At 38.2% G+C, this 27,480-nt stretch overlaps 1 protein-coding gene across 3 annotated transcripts in view; it reads left to right on the top strand.

Moving 5' to 3' along the window:
* The window catches only part of LOC126194765 (ATP-binding cassette sub-family G member 4-like), a 462,797-nt gene extending 435,827 nt beyond the window's left edge, over positions 1–26,970 (top strand). For all 3 annotated transcript variants that reach the window (XM_049933050.1, XM_049933051.1, XM_049933049.1), the window contains 7 exons: positions 3,302–3,540; positions 9,966–10,121; positions 16,726–16,901; positions 17,036–17,204; positions 17,300–17,400; positions 24,169–24,324; positions 24,464–26,970. In XM_049933050.1, coding sequence (XP_049789007.1) covers positions 3,302–3,540; positions 9,966–10,121; positions 16,726–16,901; positions 17,036–17,204; positions 17,300–17,400; positions 24,169–24,324; positions 24,464–24,808 — 1,342 coding nt within the window. In that variant the 3' untranslated portion in view covers positions 24,809–26,970. The remainder of the gene's footprint in view (positions 1–3,301; positions 3,541–9,965; positions 10,122–16,725; positions 16,902–17,035; positions 17,205–17,299; positions 17,401–24,168; positions 24,325–24,463) is intronic.
* Positions 26,971–27,480: the final 510 nt, after the last annotated feature.

Genomic DNA, 27,480 nt, shown 5'->3' with positions numbered 1-27,480 from the left:
TGAAAAGTCAACCACATCCTCCACTACAGCTTTGACCTCCTTCCTCCCTGAGGTGAGGGACGTACTACTCGCATCACACAAAGTATTGTTCTGTCATCCTCTCAACATACTGTCCCTAACCCAATCATGTACCCCATGATAATTCCATTGGGGTTGGTCTGGGCACAAGAACCATTTCATATATTCACTCCAAGCATTTCCTACCCAACAAAAAGCAGGGCCATGTGTGAAAGCAGCCATCTTGTATATCCACTATGCTGTAATTGCTGCACAGTGTTCTCTGTGGGTACAGCAAGTAACCATTTGTCTGCTTGCATGAATGGCAACTGCCGAACTGTAGAAAAACCAAAAACCTGACCATCTAGTTGCTGAATATGCTGTGCACCACAATGCAAATGACTTCAACAGCTGCTTTATTCCGTGTGCCAGTTTAATACTCCCTTCCAGCACTAGTGTCTCTGAACTACGCAGGCAGGAAATACCTGTCCAGCTCACCCTCCACCCTCGCAAACCCCTGGTCTAAACCTCTACTAACCTGTTTCCCACTATCCTTCCATAACTTTAACCTTCCATGTTCCGTTCACACCACTCCATTGCTCCCACCACTCCTCCCCCATGACCTGGGTATTAATTCTCTCTCTCCCCCCCTCTCTCTCCCTCCCTCCCTCCCTCCCCCTCTCTCTCCCTCCCTCCCCCCTCTCCCTCTCTCTCTCTCTCTTTGCCTCTCTGTTCCCCTTTTCCACCCCTCTCCCTTACTGGAGCCCCTCCCTGTCTGCCTCTTCATCTCAGCCTGCCTCATTTTCCCACCCTCCCCCCTCTCCCACTATACCTTTTATTGGCTCTACCCACTCTATTCCTTCCATCTTGTGCAGCCACTGACTCATCTGTCAAAAGACTTGCCTCACACTACCCCAGTGCCAACCTATTGCTCCCTCCATCCTTCTCTACCCCTTCCCATCTCCATCAGCACAAGCAACTGCTCTCAATAATCAATAGTCAATAGTTAGTCTCACCATTGCCACACGAGTGTGTTTTTGGGTGTCTGCATGGTTGTGTTTGCCTTATTTTACTTATTGTTCGATTAGGAATCTGTATTATTTCTATGAATCTGTGTCATAGATAAAATTGTTGAAGTTTTAATTCTGCATAAGAACTGTGCTTACATATCATTAACTTCATGTGACTGTTAATGGACAATTAAGATCATGTTTTACCTTCCACATATTATTGTGTATAACTGAAATGTATAAACTGAAATGTTCTATTGAATTTCATGTATGTTTGAGGGAGCAGTTTATGTTTGCTCAGTATCAGCTGCATGCAGCTATTTGCTATGTTTCTTCAACAAAAGCTGATGTATTCAGTTTTTATTATTTATGTTGTATTTGCAGAATATAGGATAAACTTCTAGAAGTGATTTTTCTTCATCAAAGCTCAATATTTGTACCTATATTTGCTTAAGCAATAAATGTTTTAAAAAGATTCTGCCTAGAGCAAAATCAAATTTATTGTTTTTGCTTCTCTGATACTTATATTGGTGATATCTAATCATCAGTGGATTTCCCTTTATTTTTCTTAACATCATATTCAGTTCTTCAGGATTAACAGCTGCATCTGGCACAACTGCAACACTAATGACCAAATAAAGCTTTCTTAAATAACCTCAGACCACCAAAGAGTTAATGTGAGAGTTATTAAAGATATATCTACAGCAGATGATTAAGTGGAAGTACACCGGTATTAGCATAGTAACTCTAATATATATGATGGTCATAATAAAAAATTAACTTATATTTGTGTATATTATCTTGCATTCCCAATTATGTTAATGTTAATCATTAACAGTAAGTCATCATACTAAGACAAACTGCCTATTGGCTTCTGTCTCGGGTTCTTCGGCCGACGTTCATCTAATGATTTTTCTGACGTTTCGCCAGCACGAGTGGCTGGCATTGTCAAAGCTTCACCCTCCATTGCCGGTGGTGAACTGGAGGCGAGCTCGCGGCCGCAGACTATATGTACCTGGCGCGCCAACGTCCGAGGGCTTCTCCGTGGTCATTTCCGGTGCGGTTCTCCTCTTGCTACCTGCGACGGTCGTTCGCTGCAGTACGGGAAGCCAGGATCCGTTTACCTTAAGGCTTTCCTCTTTCTTGTTGAAACTGTTCCCGTGTTTTTGGATTTCTACAGCTTCTCTGAACAAGCGCGTGTGATAGTGCTTCTCTACAGCCAGAACTTCCGTGTCGGCGAATTTTATTACGTGGTCGGTCTCATTCAGTGCGTGCTCTGCCACGGCCGATTTCTCCACCTGCCCCAACCTGCAATGTCGCTTATGCTCTTTGATCCTGGTGTTAATGGATCGTCCAGTCATTCCGACATAAACTTTTCCGCATGTGCAAGGTATACGGTATATTCCCGACATTGCAAGTGGGTCTCTTTTCTCCTTCGCCGATCTAAGACACTCTTTGATCTTCCTTGTCGGTTTGAAAACCGTCTTTACGCCATGTTTGCGCAATATACGGCCGATTCTGTCCGTCACTCTGGGAATGTATGGCAGAAAGGCCATACCCGACATTTCTTTTTCTGGTTCCTTACTTCGCCGAGTGTTTAGCTCTGTTACACTTCTAATGTAATTTGTGGAGTACCCATTGCTCCTCAGAACAGTTTCCAGGTGTTGCATTTCTCGTTCGAGGTGTTGAGGCTCACATATTCGTCCTGCTCTCGTTACGAGCGTACTAATCATGCCTCTTTTCTGGCTCGGGTGGTGGTTTGACAGTTTGTGCAGGTATCGGTCCGTGTGTGTCGGTTTTCGATACACGCTGTGTCCCAGGTTTTCGCTGTCCCTTGTGACCAGCACATCTAGAAATGGCAGTTTCCTGTCCTTTTCTACCTCCATGGTAAATGTTATGTTGGCATGGAGGCTGTTCAAGTGTCTCAGGAATTCACCGAGCTGTTCTTCACCATGGCTCCACACCACGAAAGTATCATCGACGTACCTGTACCACACCTTAGGTTTGCAAGTCGCCGAGTCCAGTGCCTGTGCTTCGAATTAACAATTTTGCATCATACTAAGGTCAAAAAAACTGGCAAAGCTAAGAGAGCAATGTGCTGACCCCACATGCCTCTCTACTGCATCCAGTGACACCACTGGCAGTGGATGACACAGCAGTAAATCAGTACTGTGAACAGATTTTACATTTATGTTTATGAAAGTAATAAGAACAAATGAAATTTAGTTTTATAACTTATTTTGAAACATGACAACATTAATGGGAATAATAACTATTGCACAACTCTGTTTCAGTGGACTCGACAGTGCTTCATGTTTCCAGTGCCTTTCACTGCTCAAATCACTGGCACGTGGTGGGCGCACCATCATCTGTACTATTCACCAACCGAGTGCAAGACTGTTTGAAATGTTTGACCATCTGTACATTCTGACTGATGGACAATGTATTTATCAAGGAAGTGTTCAAGGCCTTGTTCCTTTTCTCTCTTCTCACGGCCTCCACTGTCCCAGTTACCACAACCCAGCAGATTTTGGTAAGTGACTTTATGCTAGTATGGATTTTGAATAGCAAACTGTAGTAAAGAAAATGACATATGTCAATTTTTATGCTTGTACGCTTTCTTCCATTCATCTTGACACTGTATCTCATGACATCTGATCCTGTGTGTGTGTGTGTGTGTGTGTGTGTGTGTGTGTTTGTCATACTTTTGTTATATTAGTGATATGATTATAATAGAGGGAAACATTCCACGTAGGAAAAATATATCTAAAAACAAAGATGATGTGACTTACCAAATGAAAGTGCTGGCAGGTCGACAGACACACAAACATACACACAAAATTCAAGCTTCTGTTATCATTTAGACACTGGTCTGAATCAAACCATTTATTGTTGCTTTTCCTTGTAACTCACTGAAACAAATAGAACAAAATACATTTTGTGCCTCAGTCCTTTATTCTGTCACAAAAGTCCCTGATACATTTCTAGAGGTTTGTGGCATCAGATGTCTATGCACAGGCCATGCATTCCCCTTCTCCGTAAATTAGGGGCTGATGGTTTTTGGGCATGGAGATGGTGTCTGCATCCCAGATATGTTCCAATGAGGTCATTTCAGGTGCATTTGATGGCTAATAAATCAACATGAATTCACTGTCATGCTCCTTAAATCATTGTAGCACAATCTGGGAACTGTGACATGCACACTTATCCTGCTGGACGATACTATCACCATCATGGAAGACATCAAGCATGAATGAGTACAACTGGTCTGTAATTAATGTTCACTTAGTTCTCAGCTGCTATGTTGTAATCAATTACTATTACAGGTCCTATGGAAACCCAGGTAAGTGTCGTCCCCACCTACCCCCCCCCCCCCCCCCCCCCCCGCTCCCAGCACAATACGGTCATGAATGGACTTCATCCATGGTGTGGTGCATGCTTTGAGCAGCTGTTTGCCTGGATGATGGCATATCCAGATCCATCCATCCACTGGTGTAGCAATAAATGTGATTATGTGATCAATCAGACCAGGTGACAAGTTTCCATTTACACACAGTCCAATCTCAATGAAACACTGCCCACTAGAAACATAATTAACGATGTTGTTGAGTCAATATAGAGATCGTCTGCTCCAGAGCACCATGTTCAACTATGTGTGAACAGTGTGCTCCAAAACACTTTTTCCTGCTCCAGCACTGTACTCTGTTGCCATATCTGCTACAGATTATGTCTATACTGCTTTACAGAGCAGCCAATTCTCTGAACTTCACATTCAGTGATGAGGTGTGAATGTCCAACACGTTGTAGCCTTATCGTGGTTTCACTGTCCAACCACTTGCCATAGGTACTCAGGACACTAGTATATGAACAGCTAACCATCTTCCGCCTTTCTGAAATACTCATTCTTGTCTGCAACAACATCACAATCAGCCTTCTGTGAGGTCAATTATGTCAGTGGACTTCATAATTTGGAGCTCATATCAATTTTTTTGATTCTTTGCTTCACTTATATAATTTACGTAATGCATCCCAAAGTGGCATTCAATCTCATGGAGGGCAGTGATCTAATATTTTGTCTCATCAATGTATGATAGGGTGTAAATTCTCTAGACTAACTTCTACCCTGATAGAAAAAACATTTAGACTTAGAAGTTTATATTCTGCACAATACTGGTTGACTGTGTATTGAAGTATCCGTATAGCATAAGCAAAAACAGGAGACTTAGAAGTTTTTATTCTGCGCATTACTGGTTGACTGTGTACTGAAGTATCCGTATAGCATGAGCAAAAACAGAACTAATATTTCTCTCCCTCCCCCCCCCCCCCCTCTCTCAATGTCTCTCTCTCTCTCTCTCTCTCTCTCTCTCTCTCTCATTGTGTGTGTGTGTGTGTAAGGGAGGGAGGGAGGGAGGAAAGGGTGTATTGAAGTATGATTCATTACATTTCTGTGAGTGAGTGTGACACATATCAAAAGTTTCAAAAAAACAATTTGTGAAATATGCTGAAGAAATCTAAAAGGTCATAACAATACACTTATTGTCTGAAGCAACTCATAAACTTTGATATACACACATTTAAAACACTGCGAGGGAATAATTGAAGATGAAAAACATGTTTTTGGGCCAATTCTGCAGTTTGCTGTGCACTGACAAGTTGATGCCTTGTTTGAAATTTCACTATCTTACAGCTTCCAATTCTACAGCAATGTTTGAAGTAATGCAATCATCCACTGCTGTCTTGAAATCACTGTAATCTATGGTGCACACTATTTGATGTGCGTAATATAGTAGGTCACTATCATGCACATCTTGTAAATTGTATTAAGCATCCTTGAAACATGCAAACACCAGTTTCAGACAATATAATGTAAATGGATAGATAAATAATCTACTCACCAAGCAGCAACAGGAGAACACACACACAAATATGTTTCACCCTTACAAGCTTTCAGAGCCAAGGGATCCTTCTGGCAGAAGAGCAGAAGGGGAAGGAGGAGGGGTGAAGACAAAGGACTGGACTGGTTTTTGTAACAAGTGCACCTTGTCGAACCCTTGGAAACATCCAAAGTTTTTCTTATGGATTACAGAGTCATATTGCTGTGGACTTATTCAAAATCTGTTCATAATTGATTTTTTAGTATGCTGTTGATGATCTTCCACATACATAATTATAGTTAGTACCTGTTCTTTGGGCAATTATTGCCCGTTACTATGTTTCACTGGAGATTGGGTCTGTGGCTTCCAGTCTGGCAAGGACGATGAACTACATGGCTCAACAACTGTCTGTTTCAATATCACTTTCACTTGCTAAACACATATCATCATCAATGTACTTCTCATGTACACACAGTCAAGTATATATGACACCACACATTCCACTGATTTATTTTGCAGGAACACTAATGTTTCATCAACCACTTCTTTCTCAATCTGTGAAATTCCTTGGGTTCCTTTCTGATGAAATGTCAACTTCAGCAACTGTTGTTGTGGACATAATGCAATGTTTGCTTAGCTTATCATTGTCACTGCTCTACTCTGTATCAATACCACTAGCACTGCAGCACTGTTGTGAGTTACTCATTGACTAAGTAGTTTGACTATGCTCCATAGCCTCTTGCTGTGCTCACCACTGGATACCAATATTGGGGTTGCATGGTAGATGATATGCTGGGTGTTGAATACTACAAACATCATCAGCCTTTTGCAACCTCACACTTAAAGAGGTACCTTGCGAGACTGTTTCAATCTCGAAAGTTTCTGAAGTGACCCCTCTGAAAAACACTGCTGCCCTTGTCCCATGCATACAAGTTTGCACTATTCTCACTAGCTCCTTGGGGATTCCAAAGTCACATGTTGAACTGTACAGGCTATTTCTGTGGATGCTGTCATATGCATGTTGAAAATCAATGAACACACTATGTATATATTTATCATATTCTCACTGTCTTTCAAACAATTGTCTTAGAGTGAAGATGTGGCCTATTGTTGATCAGTTTGGTTGAAAACTAGCTTAGTATTTCTGTATGCTATCCTCTATAATTGTTGTAATTTTCTGATGACAATGATAGACAGTACCTTCTAGGTGACATTCAGCAAGTTGATGCCTTTGTAGTTACCACATTCCATTTTGCTTCGCTTGTATATCAAGCATATTATGGCCAATTTCCATTCTTATGGCAATGTCTCATCCTTCCATATCAACTGGGTCAGTTTATATACTTTTAAGTGCAAGCTTTCACCTCCATCTTTAATTCACTCAAATGTTATTCTGTCCTTCCCTGGGACCTCACTGTTTCTTCGTCTTATGACTGAAATCTTCACATCTTCTTCAGGTTCTTCCCTCTCTTCTACATCTTTCCTTTCCTCTGTGGTGTTTGCAGGCAGCGTTTCATCTGCATCTGGGCAATTCAAGACTTCTGAGGAGTATTCTCTCCATCTTTCTGTGATTCTTTCCTTGTCATTTATCAAGCTGCCATTCTTATCTGTAATGAAATATGTTGGGCTCTGAAATCCATGTTTCCAGTTTTTGATGCATTGGAATTCTTGTTGTAGCTCTCCTCCTCAGCTTGCTGTAATAACCTGGTTAGATATATTCTCATCTCTGTTCACAGGATTTGTTTTGTCTCCCTTCTGAGAAAATGATCCCTTTTCTGCTTATTCTCCCTGACAGCCAGCCACTTCTCCCTCATCCTCCTCCTCTTTTCTGTAGCTCTCTAGTGCATATAATTGAACCATTTTCGCTGTATATGACGGTAGTATCTGTTCCCGAAAGAACAGTTACCGTGGATGACCATGCAGCTTTGCTAGAAATGAAATGATAATTAAATGGACACCCTAGCTGCAAACAGGCGTTGATGTACTTCATTGGGGACATGTTGAAAATGTGTGCGCCGACCGGGACTCGAACCCGGGATCTCCTGCTTACTTGGTAGATTAATCTGCCACGAGTAATGAGTATGATGGGCAAGCATCTCTATTAGGCGCACTACGAATATAGTGGTGTGGACATGTTGGGAATGTGAATCTCACGGGGAGCGTGCAGGGGATAAGTCCCTGCAGACGCACTATCCTCTGTGCCCACGGTTGGCTCAGATGGATAGAGCGTCTGCCATGTAAGCAGGAGATCCCGGGTTCGAGTCCCGGTCAGGGCACACATTTTGAACATGTCCCCAATGAAGTACATCAACGCCTGTTTGCAGCTAGGGTGTCCATTTAATAATCATTTCACATTTTCGCTGTTCCTTCAACAGATTCTAAACGGGACGGGGCTCAAACATGTGGAATAGCCAAACCTTTCTTTTTTTTTTTAAGTTTCACGTAATTAAGAAGCTTATCATAAATATTTATATGTACAGAGAGTAAAGTGCATAAATCAGTTCCAAGGCTGTTGTAGTGAAGTATTATCAAAAACAAAAACAATTTGTGAGGCTCCCCAAAACATTGAGAGTGTACTCAAACTAGGTTATATGATATATGATACAGATAATAATTGATGAAATAAATCTCGGGTGAACAGCCTGGTATGAGTGTGCATAGGACACAATATTTCGGCAATCGACCATGTTGCCATCATCAGATAATAGTTGAGTACATAAACTGATTCTGCTAAATAAACCATAACTGGAGTGGAAAGAAATGGCCACCAATGAATTTTTTAGGCTCCTCTTACATTTACTTTCTTAGCACTGGTAGCTAAATGCCTTATGGTTGCTGACAAGCTAATAAAAATCTATGTACCTGAATAATGGACACCAATCTGGGCCAAAGTAAATGAGTTGAAATCTTATAAAGCTTATAACATTTCTTGTATTTATTCTGAGAACAGAGGTATTAGTTTCAAAAAGATACATATGACATATAATAAATTTCATTAAGGAATACATATACTGAGAAGCATTTATTGATATATTCAGTTCTTTGATCAGATTTCTTCAAGACACTTTTCAATTCATATCACAAATAATTAATATTACTTGCTTCTTGACTAGTATAATTTTAGCACAGATTGGTTGCTGAAGAAATATTTAGGAGTCTTACTCAAAATAATTTAGCATTATCACATTTTTGCAGTTATTTAGAAGCAGCTCGGCTCCAAGTACAACAAGTGCAGATCCTGTTCTATTTAAACACTGTTTTTATTGACTTTGGGAGGAGCTGGGGAGGGGAAGGGAGAGGGAGGGAGAGAGAGAGGGGGGAGGAGAAGGGAGCAGGAGAGGGAGAGGGAACAAAGGCAAGAGGGAGAAAAGGGGACCGGAAGAAAAGGAGAGAGGGAGAAAAGGAGAGAGTGAAAAGAGAAGAGAGGAAGAAATGGGTAAAGAGGAGGAAGGAGGAGGAAGGAGGAGAAAAGGGGAGAGGGGAGGGAGAGGGAGGTAATGAGAGAGAGAGAAAGAGAGATATCTGCACTCTGTTATAATAAGTAGTTCTCTGTTCCAGAAATTCTCATATATAATGATTACAGATGACATCAAAACTGATTTTAAAACTATACAGCTGCATTATTTTTCTATAATTGTAGTTTCTGTATAGCACAAAGCATTGACTTCTACATTCTTCATTTCAATAATCAATTAGCAATTCTAGTGTGTGAATGTAGTGCTGACGTCTGATTTTTCATTGCTGCTATATTCTACATTTACTTGGAAATAAATGTAGTATAATAAATGAATATTACTTGTTTTATTTAATATTTGGAACAAAAAGTGCTTGTATTTACTTTGCAAGTATTGTTAGTGCTTGAACTGTGGAGATTGTTGAAGTTTCTGAACAAGGTTTTCATTCAGAAACTATACATTGCAACCATCTTTTTCTCAGCTTTGTGGTATTCATCGTATCTAAATACATGTGTATTCAATATTAATCACAAATAGCAATTTTGTCAGGCCTTCACTTGTGACAAAATCTATATTCAGCACCAAAGAAAAAATTGTGCCACTAATATATTGAATTTTGTTATTTTCAGTGATGGAAGTGGCATGTGGAGAACATGGAGACTGTGTACATAAGTTGGTGTTGGCTGTAAATAATAGAAAGTGTAATAATCTTGATCAACAACAACTGACAGCAAATGGATCTGCACCTTGCATTGCAAATGATATTGTGAAAGACAGTTCAGAAGGTATGAGGGAGAATTTTACTGTTCATTGGGTATTAAGGCACCGCTTTCTGTTTTCACTTCACAATAAATAACCACGGACCTTGCCGTTGATGGGGAGGCTTGCGTGCCTCAGCGATACAGATGGCTGTACCGTAGGTGCAACCACAACCGAGGGGTATCTGTTGAGAGGCCAGACAAACGTGTGGTTCCTGAAGAGGGGCAGCAGCCTTTTCAGTAGTTGCAGGGGCAACAGTCTGGATGATTGACTGATCTGGCCTTGTAACACTAACCAAAACGGATTTGCTGTGCTGGTATAGCAAACGGCTGGAAACAAGGGGAAACTACAGCCACAATTTTTTCCGAGGGCATGCAGCTATACTGTATGGTTTACTGGTGATGGCGTCCACTTGGGTAAAATATTCCGGAGGTAAAATAGTCCCCCATTCGGATCTCCGCGGTGACTACTCAGGACGATGTCATTATCAGGAGAAAAAAAAACTGGCATTCTACAGATCGGAGCATGGAATGTCAGATCTCTTAATCGGGCAGGTAGGTTAAAAAATTTAAAAAGGGAAACGGATAGGTTAAAGTTAGATTTACTGCGAATTAGTGAAGTTTGGTGGCAGGAGGAACAAGACTTCTGGTTGGGTGAATACAGGGTTATAAAAACAAAATCAAATAGGGGTAATGCAGGAGTAGGTTTAATAATGAATAAAAAAATAGGAGTGCGGGTAAGCTACTGCAAACAGCATAGTGAATGCATTATTGTGGCCGAGATAGACACAAAGCCCACACCTACCACACTAGTACAACTTCATATGCCAACTAACTCCGGAGATGTCGAAGAGATTGATAAAATGTATGATGAGATAAAAGAAGTTATTCAGATAGTGAAGGGAGACGAAAATTTAATAGTCATGGGTGACTGGAATTCGATAATAGAAAAGGAAGAGAAGGAAACGTAGTAAGTGAATATGGAATGGGGGTAAGAAATGAAAGAGGAAGCTGCCTGGAATTATTTTGCACAGAGCATAACTTAATCATAACTAACACGTGGTTCAAGAATCATGAAAGAAGGTTGTATACATAGAAGAGACCTGGAGACAATGGAAGGTTTCAGATAGATTATATAATGGTAAGACAGAGATTTAAGAACCAGGTTTTAAATTGTAAGGCATATCCAGGGGCGGATGTGGACTCTGACCTGGTCATGAACTGTAGATTAAAAATGAAAAAACTGCAAAAAGGTGAGAATTTAAGGAGATGGGACCTGATAAACTGATAGGACCAGAGATTGCAGAGAGTTTCAGGGAGAGCATTAGGGAACAATTGACAAGAATGGGGAAAGAAATACAGTAGAAGAAGAAATGGGTAGCTTTGAGGGATGAAATAGTGAAGGAAGCAGAGGATCAAGTAGGTAAAAAGCTGAGGGCTAGTAAAAATCCTTGAGTAACAGAAGATATACTGAATTTAATTGATGAAAGGAGAAAGTATAAAAATGCAGTAAATGAAGCAGGCAAAAAGGAAAACAAACGTTTCAAAAATGAGATCGACAGAAAGTGCTAAATGGCTAAGAAGGGATGGCTAGAGGACAAATGTAAGGATGTAGAGGCATATCTCACTAGGGACCTTGTAACATTAACCAAAACGGCCTTGCTGTGCTGGTACTGCGAATGGCTGAAAGCAAGGGGAAACTACAGCCGTAATTTTTCCCGAGGACATGCAGCTTTACTGTATGATTAAATGATGATGGCATCCTCTTGGGTAAAATATTCCGGAGGTAAAATAGTCCCCCATTTGGATCTCCGGGAGGGGACTAAAGAGGACGTCGTTATCAGGAGAAAGAAAACTGGCGTTCTACGAATCAGAGCGTGGAATGTCAGATCCCTTAATCGGGCAGGTAGGTTAGAAAATTTAAAAAGGGAAATGTATAGGTTAAAGTTAGATATGGTGGGAATTAATGAAGTTCGGTGGCAGGAGGAACAAGACTTTTGGTCAGGTGATTACACGGTTATAAATACAAAATCAAATAGAGATAATGCAGGAGTAGGTTTAATAATGAATAAAAAAATAGGAGTGCGGGTTAGCTACTACAAACAACATAGTGAACGCATTATTATGGCCAAGATAGACACAAAGCCCATGCCTACTACAGTAGTACAAGTTTATATGCCAACTAGCTCTGCAGATGATGAAGAAATTGATGAAATGTATGACGAATAAAAGAAATTATTCAGGTAGTGAAGGGAGACGAAAATTTAATGGTCATGGGTGACTGGAATTCGTCAGTAGGAAAAGGGAGAGAAGGAAACATAGTAGGTGAATATGGATTGGGGGGAAGAAATGAAAGAGGAAGCCGCCTCATAGAATTTTGCACAGAGCATAACTTAATCATAGCTAACACTTGGTTCAAGAATCATAAAAGAAGGTTGTATACCCGGAAGAATCCTGGAGATACTAAAAGGTATCAGATAGATTATATAATGGTAAGACAGAGATTTAGGAACCAGGTTTTAAATTGTAAGACATTTCCAGGGGCAGATGTGGACTCTGACCACATTCTATTGGTTATGACCTGTAGGTTAAAACTGAAGAAACTGCAAAAGTGTGGGAATTTAAGGAGATGGGACCTGGATAAACTGAAAGAACCAGAGGTTGTACAGACTTTCAGGGAGAGCATAAGGGAACAATTGACAGGAATGGGGGAAAGAAATACAGTAGAAGAAGAATGGGTAGCTCTGAGGGATGAAGTAGTGAAAGCAGCAGATGATCAAATAGGTAAAAAGACGAGGGCTAATAGAAATCCTTGGGTAACAGAAGAAATATTGAATTTAATTGATGAAAGGAGAAAATATAAAAATGCAGTAAATGAAGCAGGCAAAAAGGAATACAAACGTCTCAAAAATGAGATCGACAGGAAGTGCAAAATGGCCAAGCAGGGATGGCTAGAGGACAAATGTAAGGATGTAGAGGCTTGTCTCACTAGGGGTAAGATAGATACTGCCTACAGGAAAATTAAAGAGATCTTTGGAGAGAAGAGAACCACTTGTATGAATATCAAGAGCTCAGATGGCAACCCAGTTCTAAGCAAAGAAGGGAAGGCAGAAAGGTGGAAGGAGTATATAGAGGGTTTATACAAGGGCGATGTACTTGAGGACAATATTATGGAAATGGAAGAGGATGTAGATGAAGATGAAATGGGAGATACAATACTGCGTGAACAGTTTGACAGAGCACTGAAAGACCTGAGTCAAAACAAGGCCCCGGGAGTAGACAACATTCCATTGGAACTACTGACGGCCTTGGGAGAGCCAGTCCTGACAAAACTCTACCATCTGGTGAGCAAGATGTATGAGACAGGTGAAATACCCTCAGACTTCAAGAGGAATATAATAATTCCAATCCCAAAGAAAGCAGGTGTTGACAGATGTGAAAATTACCGAACTATTAGTTTAATAAGTCACAGCTGCAAAATACTAATGCGAATTCTTTACAGACGAATGGAAAAACTGGTAGAAGCGGACCTCGGGGAAGATCAGTTTGGATTTCGTAGAAATGTTGGAACATGTGAGGCAATACTAACCTTACGACTTATCTTAGAAGAAAGATTAAGAAAAGGCAAACCTACGTTTCTAGCATTTGTAGACTTAGAGAAAGCTTTGACAATGTTGACTGGAATACTCTCTTTCACATTCTAAAGGTGGCAGGGGTAAAATACAGGGAGCGAAAGGCTACTTACAATTTGTACAGAAACCAGATGGCAGTTATAAGAGTCGAGGGGCATGAAATGGAAGCAGTGGTTGGGAAGGGAGTGAGACAGGGTTGTAGCCTCTCCCCGATGTTATTCAATCTGTATATTGAGCAAGCAGTAAAGGAAACAAAAGAAAAATTCAGAGTAGGTATTAAAATTCATGGAGAAGAAGTAAAAACTGAGGTTCGCCAATGACATTGTAATTCTGTCAGAGACAGCAAAGGACTTGGAAGAGCAGTTGAACAGAATGGACAGTGTCTTGGAAGGAGGATATAAGATGAACATCAACAAAAGCAAAAGGAGGATAATGGAATGTAGTCAAATTAAATCGGGTGATGCTGAGGGAATTAGATTAGGAAATGAGACACTTAAAGTAGTAAAGGAGTTTTGCTATTTAGGGAGTAAAATAACTGATGATGGTCGTAGTAGAGAGGATATAAAATGTAGACTGGCAATGGCAAGGAAATCATTTCTGAAGAAGAGAAATTTGTTAACATCGAGTATAGATTTAAGTGTCAGGAAATCATTTCTGAAAGTATTTGTATGGAGTGTAGCATTGTATGGAAGTGAAACATGGATGATAACTAGTATGGACAAGAAGAGAATAGAAGCTTTTGAAATGTGGTGCTACAGAAGAATGCTGAAGATAAGGTGGGTAGATCACGTAACTAATGAGGAGGTATTAAATAGGATTGGGGAGAAGAGAAGTTTGTGGCAAAACTTGACTAGAAGAAGGGATCGGTTGGTAGGACATGTTTTGAGGCATCAAGGGATCACAAATTTAGCATTGGAGGACAGCGTGGAGGGTAAAAATGGTAGAGGGAGACCAAGAGATGAATACACTAAGCAGATTCAGAAGGATGTAGGTTGCAGTAGGTACTGGGAGATGAAGAAGCTTACACAGGATAGAGTAGCATGCAGAGCTGCATCAAACCAGTCTCAGGACTGAAGACCACAACAACAACAACATAAATCAAGTAATTGCTTTCATAAAAAGATATATTTATAATTACAGCTTATTCACATACATTTCTTTGAGTTTGTGTACTATTCTGACAATCACTGTGTGACCAGTTTTTACTTATTGTTTTCAGTTGATATCAGTATGTCACCAAAAGCACCACAAATACACTTTGCCGTACAGCTGCAGTTTTTTTTTTAAAAAGAGAGAGAATTATATGTTCCCAGTGTACTGCCAGTTAAAACAGCAACAACACATTCAAAAATTTTTATTTATTTATTTATCATTTTTTTGCCTTCTGGCAACCTCTTTTCGTACCAAGTACCATCATCAGCCACCCCCTGGCACACAGTCACAATGCTTACTTTCCAGCATCTACTTGGGAAGCGAACATGACAGCTGTATGCCAAGGGTGGCCTGATGGTGGTATCTGGTACTGTATCTGGTTGCCGAGAGGCAAAATAAAAATTGTGACTATAGACTAATGCAAATAATTTTTATCAGCTTATATTCACAACTGCCAAATTAAAAAAGTGGTAATAATTTTTTATAAACTGTCAGTCACAGCACAATTCTGAAAGTGAAATGATTTCAAATCTTTGCCAAAAACAAAATTTAAATCCCAGACTAAAATATTAATTCTGCAGTGGAATTGCACTGTAATGATTCTTGCTGAAACTGCAAGAAGGGCTGGGACTCAAACCTAGATGGTTGCATTTTGTGAGTAATGCTTCACAAACAGGGCCATTATGAGCTGACATAGTTAGATGTGTTCAGGCCTGTGCTAGTGCTACAGTTTTGCCTGTGGATGATAAAAATCCATCACCTATTATTAGTTTTAACATGTCAGGAGCACATGAAACTGCAATTGCTATCATGTCATGTTATCATGATAAAGCTCACTCTCACAACCAGTAATGTTACTGAAATGTCATTTTTTTCACCTAACTGTAACACTGAACTGACATTAGAATAGGCAGTGGGCAACTTGAGGTAGTAAAACAAATCAATAACAGATGTCTTGAGGAAATAAGCAGAAGAATAGCACTGGCCAAAGTACATGTCAAAATATGAAGAGCCTTCTATTGAAGAAGCCAATAAGCATACAATTTGAAAAGACCTCTGTATCAAGTGCCCTGACATACAGATGTGAACCATGGATGTTTGTGAAGCACAGTAAAGCTCACTTAAAAGTTGTGAAAATGTTATTCTGGAGGAGAATTGCAAGAACTAGTTGGACTGACAGAAAAATGAAAAACAAAAAAGAAACAAGAAATAGGAGAGAAGGAAGAATTACTAAAAAGTATAGACTAGAACAAAGCAAAGCAGATTGCAGAGTGCAGCTGGGAAACTGGATTTCCATTAGACAGGACAATGATTTAAAAATCTTTTTGTCTAGCCATGGAAGTTACTTTTGCAGTTTCTGATGTTTCACCTGTCTGTATCTCCTACAGATTGGTGGTGAGGTGCCTTGTTTTCTACCATTCAGAAAGAAAAAGGTTAATATGATCTTTTGGTTTTTCAAACTACTTTATCTTCTTTGCAGCTGAACCACTTTGTAATTTCTGAAAAGTAACTGTTAACTGAACAGTCATCAGTACCGCACTAAACACCTCATTCTTGTAACTTATCTTTTCTTGAAGAATACTTTCCTCAGAAGTTTTACTGTAAAATCAAAAAAGTATTTTGCTCCATATAACCAATTAAAAGTTATATTAAAGAAGATATCTGAGAAAAGTAGTAACAACAAGTGTACCTCACTGTAGAAGCATTCAGTCCTTGGCTAAAAGGTTTTTAAAGACAGATCTTATAAATGGTAAACATGAATAAACTGAATCCCTTTGTTTAGTGTTGTAATAAACATATTTTAAATAATATAGTACCATTATTTTAACTTGCCTACTATCTTCCAGGTGTCCATGCAAATGGAGTAGTAAAGCCAGGGACAACTAGCGTAACTGTGACGACATCATTATTGGACTCAGATGAAAGTTTCCCAATAGGTCACAGTCCAGGCTTCCCAACATCTGGATATCTGCAGTTTTATATACTGCTGAAAAGAACGTTCCTATCAACTTTCAGAGATAAGGTACTAAAATAATGTAATAATAGCAACACACAGATTCTTGCTTTCAAGACAGTTCTGGATTTTTTCTGAATTAATCAGTTCATATTAAAAATTGAAACTGTCTGCAGAGACTAACAAAACTTCTTTTGTTCCAGACACTCACATTAATGAGGTTACTGTCACATGCTGGCCTTGGAATTCTTATAGGAATGATTTATTTTGGCATTGGAAATGAAGCTTCAAAAGTTATTAGCAATGCAGGGTGCATATTTGCATCTGTTCTTTTCCTTACTTTTAATGCAATGATGCCAACTATTCTAACATGTAAGAAACAGTTTCTTTCTTAATTTTTTAAATACATTTTCAGTATTCACATACTAATGAATGTACTAAATTCCTCAATTATTATTTTTTTCTAGTTCCTGTTGAAATGGGAGTCTTTGTGAAGGAGCATTTGAATTACTGGTATTCACTGAAGTCATTTTATTTTGCAAAAACCATGGCTGATCTCCCATTGCAGGTAACAGATATAATTATAAGTTAAGACAATTTCAAATTACCATACTTTTATGAGCTCTTTGATCAGTTTGTCACCACTCATACCTTCCCTACCATTCACTTCCATTAACACCTGTGATAGCTATTCTGTACATTGTTCCCATATTGGTCTTCTACATAATCTATGTCTATCTACTAAAAGTTTCTGTAATGTTCCATGTCTACCACATGTAAATTGATTATATCATTTTATGTCCATCTGAGCTGCCTCTCCTTTGTACGCAATCTGTTGTCGTTGTGGTCTTCAGTCTGCAGACTCATTTGGTGCAGCTCTCCAAGCTGTTCTGCTCTGTAAAAATCTCCTCATCTGTACATAATAACTGGAAACTACATACATTTGAACTTGCATACTGTGTTCAAGCTTTGGCCTTCCTCTGCAATTTTTATCTTCTGCACTTCCCTCCATTACCATATTGATGATTCCTTGAGGCTTCAGGATGTTTCCTATCAGCCAGTATCTTCTTCTACTCAAGTTGTGCATAAATTGATTTTTTCTCTTATTTAATTCACTACCTCTTCATTACTTATTCGTTCCACCTGTCTAATCTTCAGCATTATTCTGTGGCACTACATTTAAAAAGTTTCTGTTGTCTTCTCGTCTGAACCATTTATTATCAATGTTTCACATCTGTACAAGGCTACACTACATAAAAAATACCTTCATTTAAGATTTCATAATATTTAAATTTATATTTGATGTTACAAATTTCAGAATGCATTTCTTGCTATTACCAGTCTCTATTTGTATCCTGTCTACTTTGACCATCATCATTTATTTTGCTATCAAAATATCAAAACTTGTCTAATAGTTTTAGTGTCTCATTTCTTCATCAATTCCCTCAGAACTACCTGATTTAATGGTCATACATTATGTTACCATTGTTTTGCTTTTGTTGATATTTATCCTGTAACCTTTCTTCAAGCCACTATCCACTCCTCAAGAGAAAACATTGTCCATTATGAGCTGTAGAGTTTTTAGTTGGTTGGGTTGTTTGGGGGAAGAGACCAAACAGTGAGGTCACCAGTCTCATCGGATTAGGGAAGGATTGGGAAGGGAGTCGGCCGTGCCCTTTCAAAGGAACCATCGTGGCATTTGCCTGGAGCGATTTAGGGAAATCACAGAAAACCTAATTCAGGATGGCCGGATGCAGGATTGAACCGTTGTCCTCCCGAATGTGAGTCCAGTGTGCTAGTTTTTAGTTCTCTGTATGTCACAACAGATGTGACATACAAACAGTCTACTAGACCATATGTGCAAACACTTATAAACATTTCCATGAACTGTATTAAATAGAAACAGAATGTTTATATTACCTGTGAGAGAACAACTTAAAACATAACTTAAGTATATATGTAACATCCAACCACTGCGGACCCACATCATTCCATACAAGAACATCAGCTTATTTTCTCAATATATCTGCATGCAGGCAGAAGTCTGAAACAGTTGCCATAGGCTTGAATGAAATATGGTGAAAATTATTTACTCATGAAAGCATTTTTCAGCTATTTACCTACATTTCATCCAACATGTGGTAAGACTACAATAGCCACATTTGTGTGTCTGTGTTCCATCTCTTTGATCAGTGCAGTTATGATACTTTATTTTCATCCTTTCCTCACTGTTTCCCTTCTTAACATGCAATTAAACTAAATGTATGGGAATCATTTCATATACAATGGCTAGAAAAATAGTAGCAAAAAGTATCTAAGTTGCAGCTGTAAGGATGAGCTGTTTTGTTTCATCCATAGTCAAACTGTCCTTTCGAAATGTGAGCTCAATATTGAGTCTGCTGTGACTGTTGAAGATAACATTTTGTACATCAAGTGCAACATGTGCTGTAAGTGAAGTTTACAACATGTTAACAGTGGATCATAATATAATTTTTCATTAATCTAATCACTGTACAAATATTATGTAAAATACCAATTCAGATGCATATCTTTTATTGTACCACAGTTAGTTTCAGACTTTAAAGTTTATTTTTAACTGGTGTAGTACGAAAATGCACAAGCTGCTGTACATAAGTGAGAGTCTTCAATGAAACAGAGGAGTGTCTGTAGTATCAGAAAGCAACAGTGAACTGCCATAGCATTCTTTCGTTATCAGCTGAAGTGACATCATAAGAGGAAAGGGACAGAGTTATGATACATAGAGATGAAGCATTGACAGGTCATTCAGGGCCCTAGATCAGGGTAGTCAAATAAAAGGAACTGAGGATAACTCAGGAGCAAGATTTCAAAATAAAATCTACATCTGCATCTACACACATACTCTGCAAACCACTACAAAGTGCATGGCAGAGGGGACTTCCCACTAAAGCATTTATTAAGATTTCTCCCATTCCATTCATATATGCAGTGTGGAATGAATGATTGTTTAAACATGCATTGTAATTAATCAAATATTGTGCACATGATTCATATGAGATCAATACATAAGGAGTGTTGTATACTCCTAGACTCATCATTTGAAATGCAACTTCTTGAAAATTTCTAAGTAGACTTAGTCAGGATGGTTTGTAGCTGCCTTCAGGTGTCTGCCATTTTGGTTTCTTCAGCATCTCTGTGACACTATCACACGGGTCAAACCAACCTGTGACCATTTGTGCTGCTCTTCTCTGTATAAGTTCAACATCCTGCATTAGTACAACGTGGTATGGGTCCCACACACTTGAACAATATTCTAGGATGGGTCACCCAAGTGTTTTGTAAGCAATCATCTTTGTAGACTGCGTGCATTTCCTTAGTATTCTATCAATGAACTGCAGTCTGCCAACTGCTTTAGCTACAACTGAGCCTATGTGATTGTTCAATTTCATATCCCTACAAATTTCTACACCAAGCTTATTGATATTGTAGTCATATGATACCACATTTTTTTCAATTTGTGAAGCACATAGTTTTATATTTCTGAACATTTAAAGCCAGCTGCTAATCTTTGCATCACTTTGAAATCTTATCAAGATCCAACTGAATATTTGTGCAGCTGTTTTCAGACAGTACTTCATTACACACTAAAGCGACAAAAGTCACAGGACAGTGATATGCACATATGCATGTGGCAGTAGTACCACATATACAAGGTGTAAAAGGGCAGTGCAGTGGTGGAGCTGTCATTTGTACTCAGGTGATCCACATGAAAAGGTTTCCACTGTGATGATGGTTGCATAGTGCGAATTAACAGAGTCTGAATATGGAATGGCAGTTGGAGCTAGACACGTGGGACAGTCCATTTCAGAAATCATTAGAAAAATCAATGTTCTATGATCCATAGTGTCAATACTGTGCCAAAAACAGCAAATTTCAAGCACTACCTATCAGCAGAGACAACAAAGTGGCTGATGGCTTCATGTAACCACCAGGAGCAGCGACATTTGTGTAGAGCTGTCAGTGCTAACAGACAAGAAACAATGCGTGAAATAACAGCGGGAGTCAATGTGGAATGTATGACAAATATATCCATTAGGACAGTGCAGTGCAATTTGTGATTAATGGGCTATGGAAGCAGACATTCTACATGAGTGCTTTTGCTAACAGCATGACATTGGCTGCAGTGCCTCTCCTGGGCTCATGACCATATCAGTCGGATCCTAGATGACTGGAAAACCATAGTCTGGTCAGATGAGTCCCAATTTCAGTTGGTAACAGCTGACAGTAGGGTTCAAGCGTGGCACAGACCCCACAAAGCCATGGTCTCAAGTTGTCAACAAGGCACTGTGCAAGCTGATAGTGGTTTCATAATGCTGTGGGCTGTGTTACATAGAATGGACTGAGTCTTTGGTCAAAATGAACTGACCATTGACTGTAAATGGTTATGTGCAGGTACTTTGAGACATTCTGCAGCCAAACATGGACTTCTTGTTCCCAAACAATAATGGAAGCTGGTGATTGTTCCAAAATGCTGTGGGCTGTGATTACATGGAATGGACTGGGTCCTCTGGTCTAACAAAACTGATCATTGAGTGGAAATGGTTGTTTTCAGCAACTTGAAGACCATTTGCACCCATTTGCGATGGAAGTTTTGTGGATGACAACATACCATGTCACTGGAACACAATCTTTCTTAACTGGTTAGAAGAACATTCTGTACAGTTCAAGCAAACGATTTGGCCACCCCGATTGCCCAACATGAATTCCACCAAACATTTATAGGATATAATCAAGATGTCAGTTCATGTGCAAAATCCTGCACCAGAAACACTTTTGCAATTATTAATAGCTCTATGGTCAGCATGGCTCAATATTTCTGCAGGGGACTTCCTATGACTTGTTGGATCCATGCCATGTTGAGTTGCCACACTACACTGAGCAAAATGAGGTCCAACATGATATTAGGAGATATCTTGTAACTTTTGTCACCTCAGTGTAGATAATTACACCATGAGTGAAAATTCTGAACTTACAGTTAATATTGTCTGAAAATTCATTAATATACAATATAAATCCCAACACACTTCCCTGGGCCACACCTGATTGTCTTGATCCATGCTCTTCAGGATGTCTTGTGAGAAAATTGGGAGTTACACATGATTGATGTTTTTGGAATCCATGCTGGTTGTCAAAGAAAAGATCATTCTGTTCAAGATATATAATTTCATTTGCATTCAGAGTATATTCTGATAATACAACAAATGGATGCCAAGGATTTCAGACATTAGTTTCATGGTGTACTTCTGCTAGTCTTCTTGTAGATGGTTTGACCAGTGGTTTCCATTGAACACTGGACATGGTTTTTTATTCAATGGTTCTTTGGTAGATTATGCTTAAAATAGGGTCTAACTCAGCTGCAAATTTGACATAGAATCTGACAGAGATTTTGTTGAGCCCTGGAGTTTTGTTTAATGTTTCTGACTGCAGCTGTTTATCAACACCACCGACATTCTATCGGTATCACCCATCTTTGCAGTGGTGTGAAAATGAAATAACGCAACACTGCTGAAACTTTCTTTGTGAACAAACATTTGGAAATGGAGTTCAGTATTTGTGTTTTTGCAATGAGTGTCTGGAAACTAACTTTGTTGCCACTAACAGCCTTTGTATATGACTGGAATTTCTTAGAATTTTATGAGAGATCCTTCAATGATATTCTGCTATGATAGTCATTGAAGGCTTCATGAATTGCCCCCTTACACACATTTAATTCAGTAACTCCTTATCTATAGCTGTCTGCATTGTTTTACATCTTTTACACTGTAACCTCTGTTTCTATAGAACTTTCTTTATAGTGACTGCATACCATGGAGGGTTCTTCCCATCATGTGCTGGTCTATGCAGTACGTTTCTATCAAATGCATGGTCACTTGCATGGTCTGTTGTTTTTCCAAATGTCAACCAAAGTTCTTCTATATGTTCCTCTTCAGAGCTTAAAGTTTTGGTTGCCCTTTGTACTTTGGTAATCATTGTTGCTACAATAGCCTTATGGTCTTTGATATCAGTTTCAATGTTGATATGCTCAAAGAGGTCAGGTCTGTTAGCTGCTGTCAAATCCAATATATTTCCACCACGTGTGAGCCTCCAAACAATCTGTACTTGACAGTTCTTAAAGAAGGAATTTATTAATGTGTTGTAGGATGTTTGTCATGCCCACCACTTATAAAGCTGTAATTTTACTAACTGACTGTTGGATGAGTAAAATCTGATTCAATGATGACAGTATGATTAGGAAACCTATATCCTTGTGAAATTATGTTTTCTCTAGATTTCTTTGTTACATCTAGAGGCCAGTTTGGATATCAGTAGAAAGAACTGATTATAAGTTGCGTTCACCCTTGATGCTGTGTCTTGTTCAGATAGTCTTTCAAGCTGTTTCAATTTCTTTCTTAATGGATTTGCGGTTTTGTCTGGTGCAACAAATATTCCACCTCCATTTCCCATTTGCCTATCCTTTCTGTATACACTTAAATTTTCCTCAAAAACCTCACTGCCATCAGTTTCAGGTTTTAATCAGCTTTCTGTGCCTAGTATTATGTGAGCTGCACTGCTCTTTAGGAGTGCTTCAAACTATGACACTTTTTTTAGGAATGCTTGAGCAGTTAATCTCTAGGATTTTAATACTCTTAGCACAAGGGACATTTCTCTGGATCTTATAATGAACTTCAAGATCTGGTACATCTTTTATTATCTACACTGGGTGGAGAGTTATCTAATGCAGAAAACCCTTGTGTGGACACACACAGACAGTTCCCTGCTTCTCATGTGTACACCTGACCCATTTAAGGAGACCCTATAGTTTGCAACCCTGTGATACAATTCCACAAAGTCAATAGGTCCGCAAACAAGAATAAGAACTTAGCTAGCTTTTGCACAAATACTACTTCAGAGCTGTAGAGTACACATACACAGACATACACCTGTTTGGTTACATTGTCCTGGCTGACTTCACTGTGCTGGCAGCTTATCAAATTACTGAAGTTGATCAAACAGTTTTATACTGGCACTGATAAAACCAGAGTCACAAAGATAGCCCTGATGGGTAAACAGAAACAAACCCAATGAACAAATATGAAAATGTAGACAAGAAGAGGAAAAGAGTGAAACATAAAAACCTCACAAAAGTGAGCCAGAGGTACAGTGAGCAAGTGGAGGAAACTGACATGATAATTGGTGGTACAGATACAGAATAATTTTTTTTTTATTGAGCTCAGTAGGTTAGTGATTTCTATTGAAATAGTTTTTTAAGTTTGTTATTAACTGTAAGGCTAATGCTATATTATTTCTCTTTTTCCAGTCTTTGTGTTCTGTTGTGTATGTTACGATAGTTTACTTCATGACATCACAGCCGCATGAAACAAAGAGGTTTTTTATGGTGCTGAGCATGTGTGTACTTACATCATTAGTGGCACAGAGTCTGGGTCTGCTTGTGGGAGCCTCCATGAGCATAGAGGTATTGTGGAAGATTTTTTTTTCCAGAATTACTATAATTTGAAATTTTGAGTTCTTATCAAAAATAAATGAATTTACCTAATGTAAAGTGTAAAGGTTTTTAATCAGTTGTATCTATATTTATTCTTTTTCTGTTTCAGAATGGCATATTCTTTGGCCCAGCATCTTCTGTGCCAATAATATTATTTTCAGGCTTCTTTGTGACATTTAGTGCACTTCCAAAATATTTACAATGGGTTCCATACATAAGTTATGTTCGATATGGCTTTGAAGGAACTATGGTTGCACTGTACGGTCATGGGCGCCCAAAACTGAAATGTTCGGAGATGTATTGCCATTTCAAAAATCCCAAGAAATATCTGGAAGAGCTCGACATGGGGGAAGCTGTGTACTGGATTGATGCAGTGGCACTTGTTGGGTTCTTTATCCTTATAAGATTTGTAACATACTGGGTATTTCGCTGGAAGCTTCATATGAAGCGCTGAAGAAAAGTGGCTGTGATCTGAAGCTGGTGGTACCGTTAATCTGCCTTCTCATACATGACAGTGCTGCGTAATATGAAGTCTTGCTTAGAAGTATGGCTTTCTGCTGCAAGGTGAATCTGCATAAAAATGTCATTTTATGCATACACGTAAATGTATGAGGTACTTTATATGGACTTGGACAACTTTTTTATTGTCACATGACGTACTGCTTTTGTAATTAAATCTCATTTTAGTGAATGAAAATGAACTAGTACTGCTGATTCTACAGCATACTGTAAATAGTTTTACATTACTTATGCTACTGACTGTATTTGTTTCATGACATGAAATACACATCACAGTAATATCAAGTACTTGCTTATCTAACTTACCAGTGGTTAATGAAGTTAAATATCTACAGTAAATACTGTTTAAATATCTAAAGAACTGAATTTCTCAATAATCTCGTCCATGATCTTATGAATAGAAATATTTCCCACATAAATTTAAAGATCTTGAGTAAATTCAAAACTGTGATACAGAATCTGCATCTGACATAGAACTGTCTTTTAAGTGCAGTACAGATAGAACTCAGTGGCAAGACAAAGTACTGCATAAGAACAATAGGGAAAATTTTTACTTTTTAATTCCATTGGAATTCACTATTTTTGTGCTGACTGGGTAGTATTCAATTTCAATTAAACAAACTTAATACATTTCTAGTTCTACTTAAACTTTCGTGGAGTGACTTTAAATGTTTTAATTTTTGGCATTGTAATACATTTATGATAACAAAAAGTTAATTTAAAAGAAATACTTCCTTTTGTGATATACATGTCTCAATATTGACAGTTATGTTGAGACAGGATCGCACAAAAGAGAAGCTCATTCACAATACTGAAAACAATAACTGATCTGAATTTTTGTTAAGGACTTTTCTTTTCCCTGAGAAGAGAGGCCTATGAAAATTAGCACGATAATAACAATTAATGAAATAAATAAAATTTAAGGCCTGAAAAAATGCAGTGTTGAACTTAGTGATAGTAGTAAGCCATCACAAAAACAAAAAAATTTAGTTTCTGTCATCTGTCAGCAAGCTGATCTTTCTTTCAGTAATTACTTTGATATGCTTCACATTTTTGTCAGTCATTTAATTTACATCACTGTTGCTTGCATTAGTATAAATAATAATAACATCAAATTGCAAAAAGTAGCTTTGTAAATTATTCAGGAACTACACAAAAAATCATTACCTGGCAGGTCTTTTTTTAACTTTAGCTATTTTGTATGAGAATATATATCACTTTGAGTTAAAAAAATTCAAGTCTCACAAAAAATAGTACAAGAAACTGTTTCATCAGAAAAAGTTGCTATGCACATTGACACTTAAATATTTACATCTTGTAATTTTAAGCTAATAGTACAAAGAATTTGTATCTAAAAAGCAATCCAAATTGTAAACTGTATATCTAAAATTTTCAGCTCTAAAACTTTGTTTCATTTCTTTCTTAGTTTATTGAGAGAGTATATTTAGCAGTGATAAAGCCACTTTATGGTGTCTTCATTTAAAACCAGTGAATGTTTACTTGTCATAAGCAATAACAACTTTGTGTTGAAATTTTAAAAGTGAACTTCCAAAGCTTGGAACTACAAATACTCTGCATAATGTGATAAACTGAATTTGCAGTTTTGTATGGTACTATATGTGAATAATGATACATAAACTTTGTATAAATTATATTTGGGACCATACAATAGACAATTATGTGTTACGTGTGATAAATTGTGTGTACTTTGTTTATTTATTTATTTGTGTGCATCTTTTTTGTGAAGTCATTCCTTAATTAAATCTATCCAGAAGAATGACAGTCTTTACAACATATTCCTGTTTATCTTTGAAAACTCCATGTTTTCACTGCTTAAGATGCTGAGAAAGAGGTTCAAACTATTTGAAGCAATTTCATATTTATTTTACATGTTGACGTACTTGTAAGTCAGATAGCTGGCACATTTATCCTATAGAGGTATAATGAGAGTGAAGCCTAATTGGCATGTTTATTATCTTATGAAATAGATTTTATATTATGTATTTTTTTAGAATGTAAAAACACTTAAATAATTCTTCTAAAAGTTCCAGATATTGCAGTTATCACCATTTCCTATTCACTGTGTATCACAGACTTCTATACAATAAAATTTATCATTTTAAGAAGATGCTTGAAATGATCTTTGCATATTCTTTCAATCTGGACCTTTTCTCCCAATCATTTTCAGGTATAAATGAAAATAGTGTACATATTACACAAGTATTTTCTTTGCTTTTGTGAATGCAAACATTCCTTTTACACAGGAAGAAAGGTTTAGATGAAACACATATATACTGGTACTACGGCAGGCTGTACTCTTCACATGGAAATTTATGTGTCTAGGGAAGAATGATGTAGTAAGTCACAGATAAACCTAACAGAAATGCTTCCACATATGAGTGTGTGCTCAAAAGTAATGCCTCTGAATTTTTTAACTGGAAACTTTTGAAGATTTTTCAATAAAACAAACTTTATTAACATTCTACATCTTTATTCTAACATGTCAACATTATTTCTCAACATTGTCAGCCTGTCGATGAACACGTTTCTCCCAACAAAAGACCAATTTGTTGATACCATCACTGGAGAATGCCTGACTTTGTTGAC

This window comes from Schistocerca nitens, chromosome 7 (genome assembly GCF_023898315.1).
Source record: "Schistocerca nitens isolate TAMUIC-IGC-003100 chromosome 7, iqSchNite1.1, whole genome shotgun sequence".
Classification (NCBI taxonomy): Eukaryota; Metazoa; Arthropoda; class Insecta; order Orthoptera; family Acrididae; genus Schistocerca; species Schistocerca nitens.
This window is presented reverse-complemented; position numbering and strand designations above follow the sequence as displayed.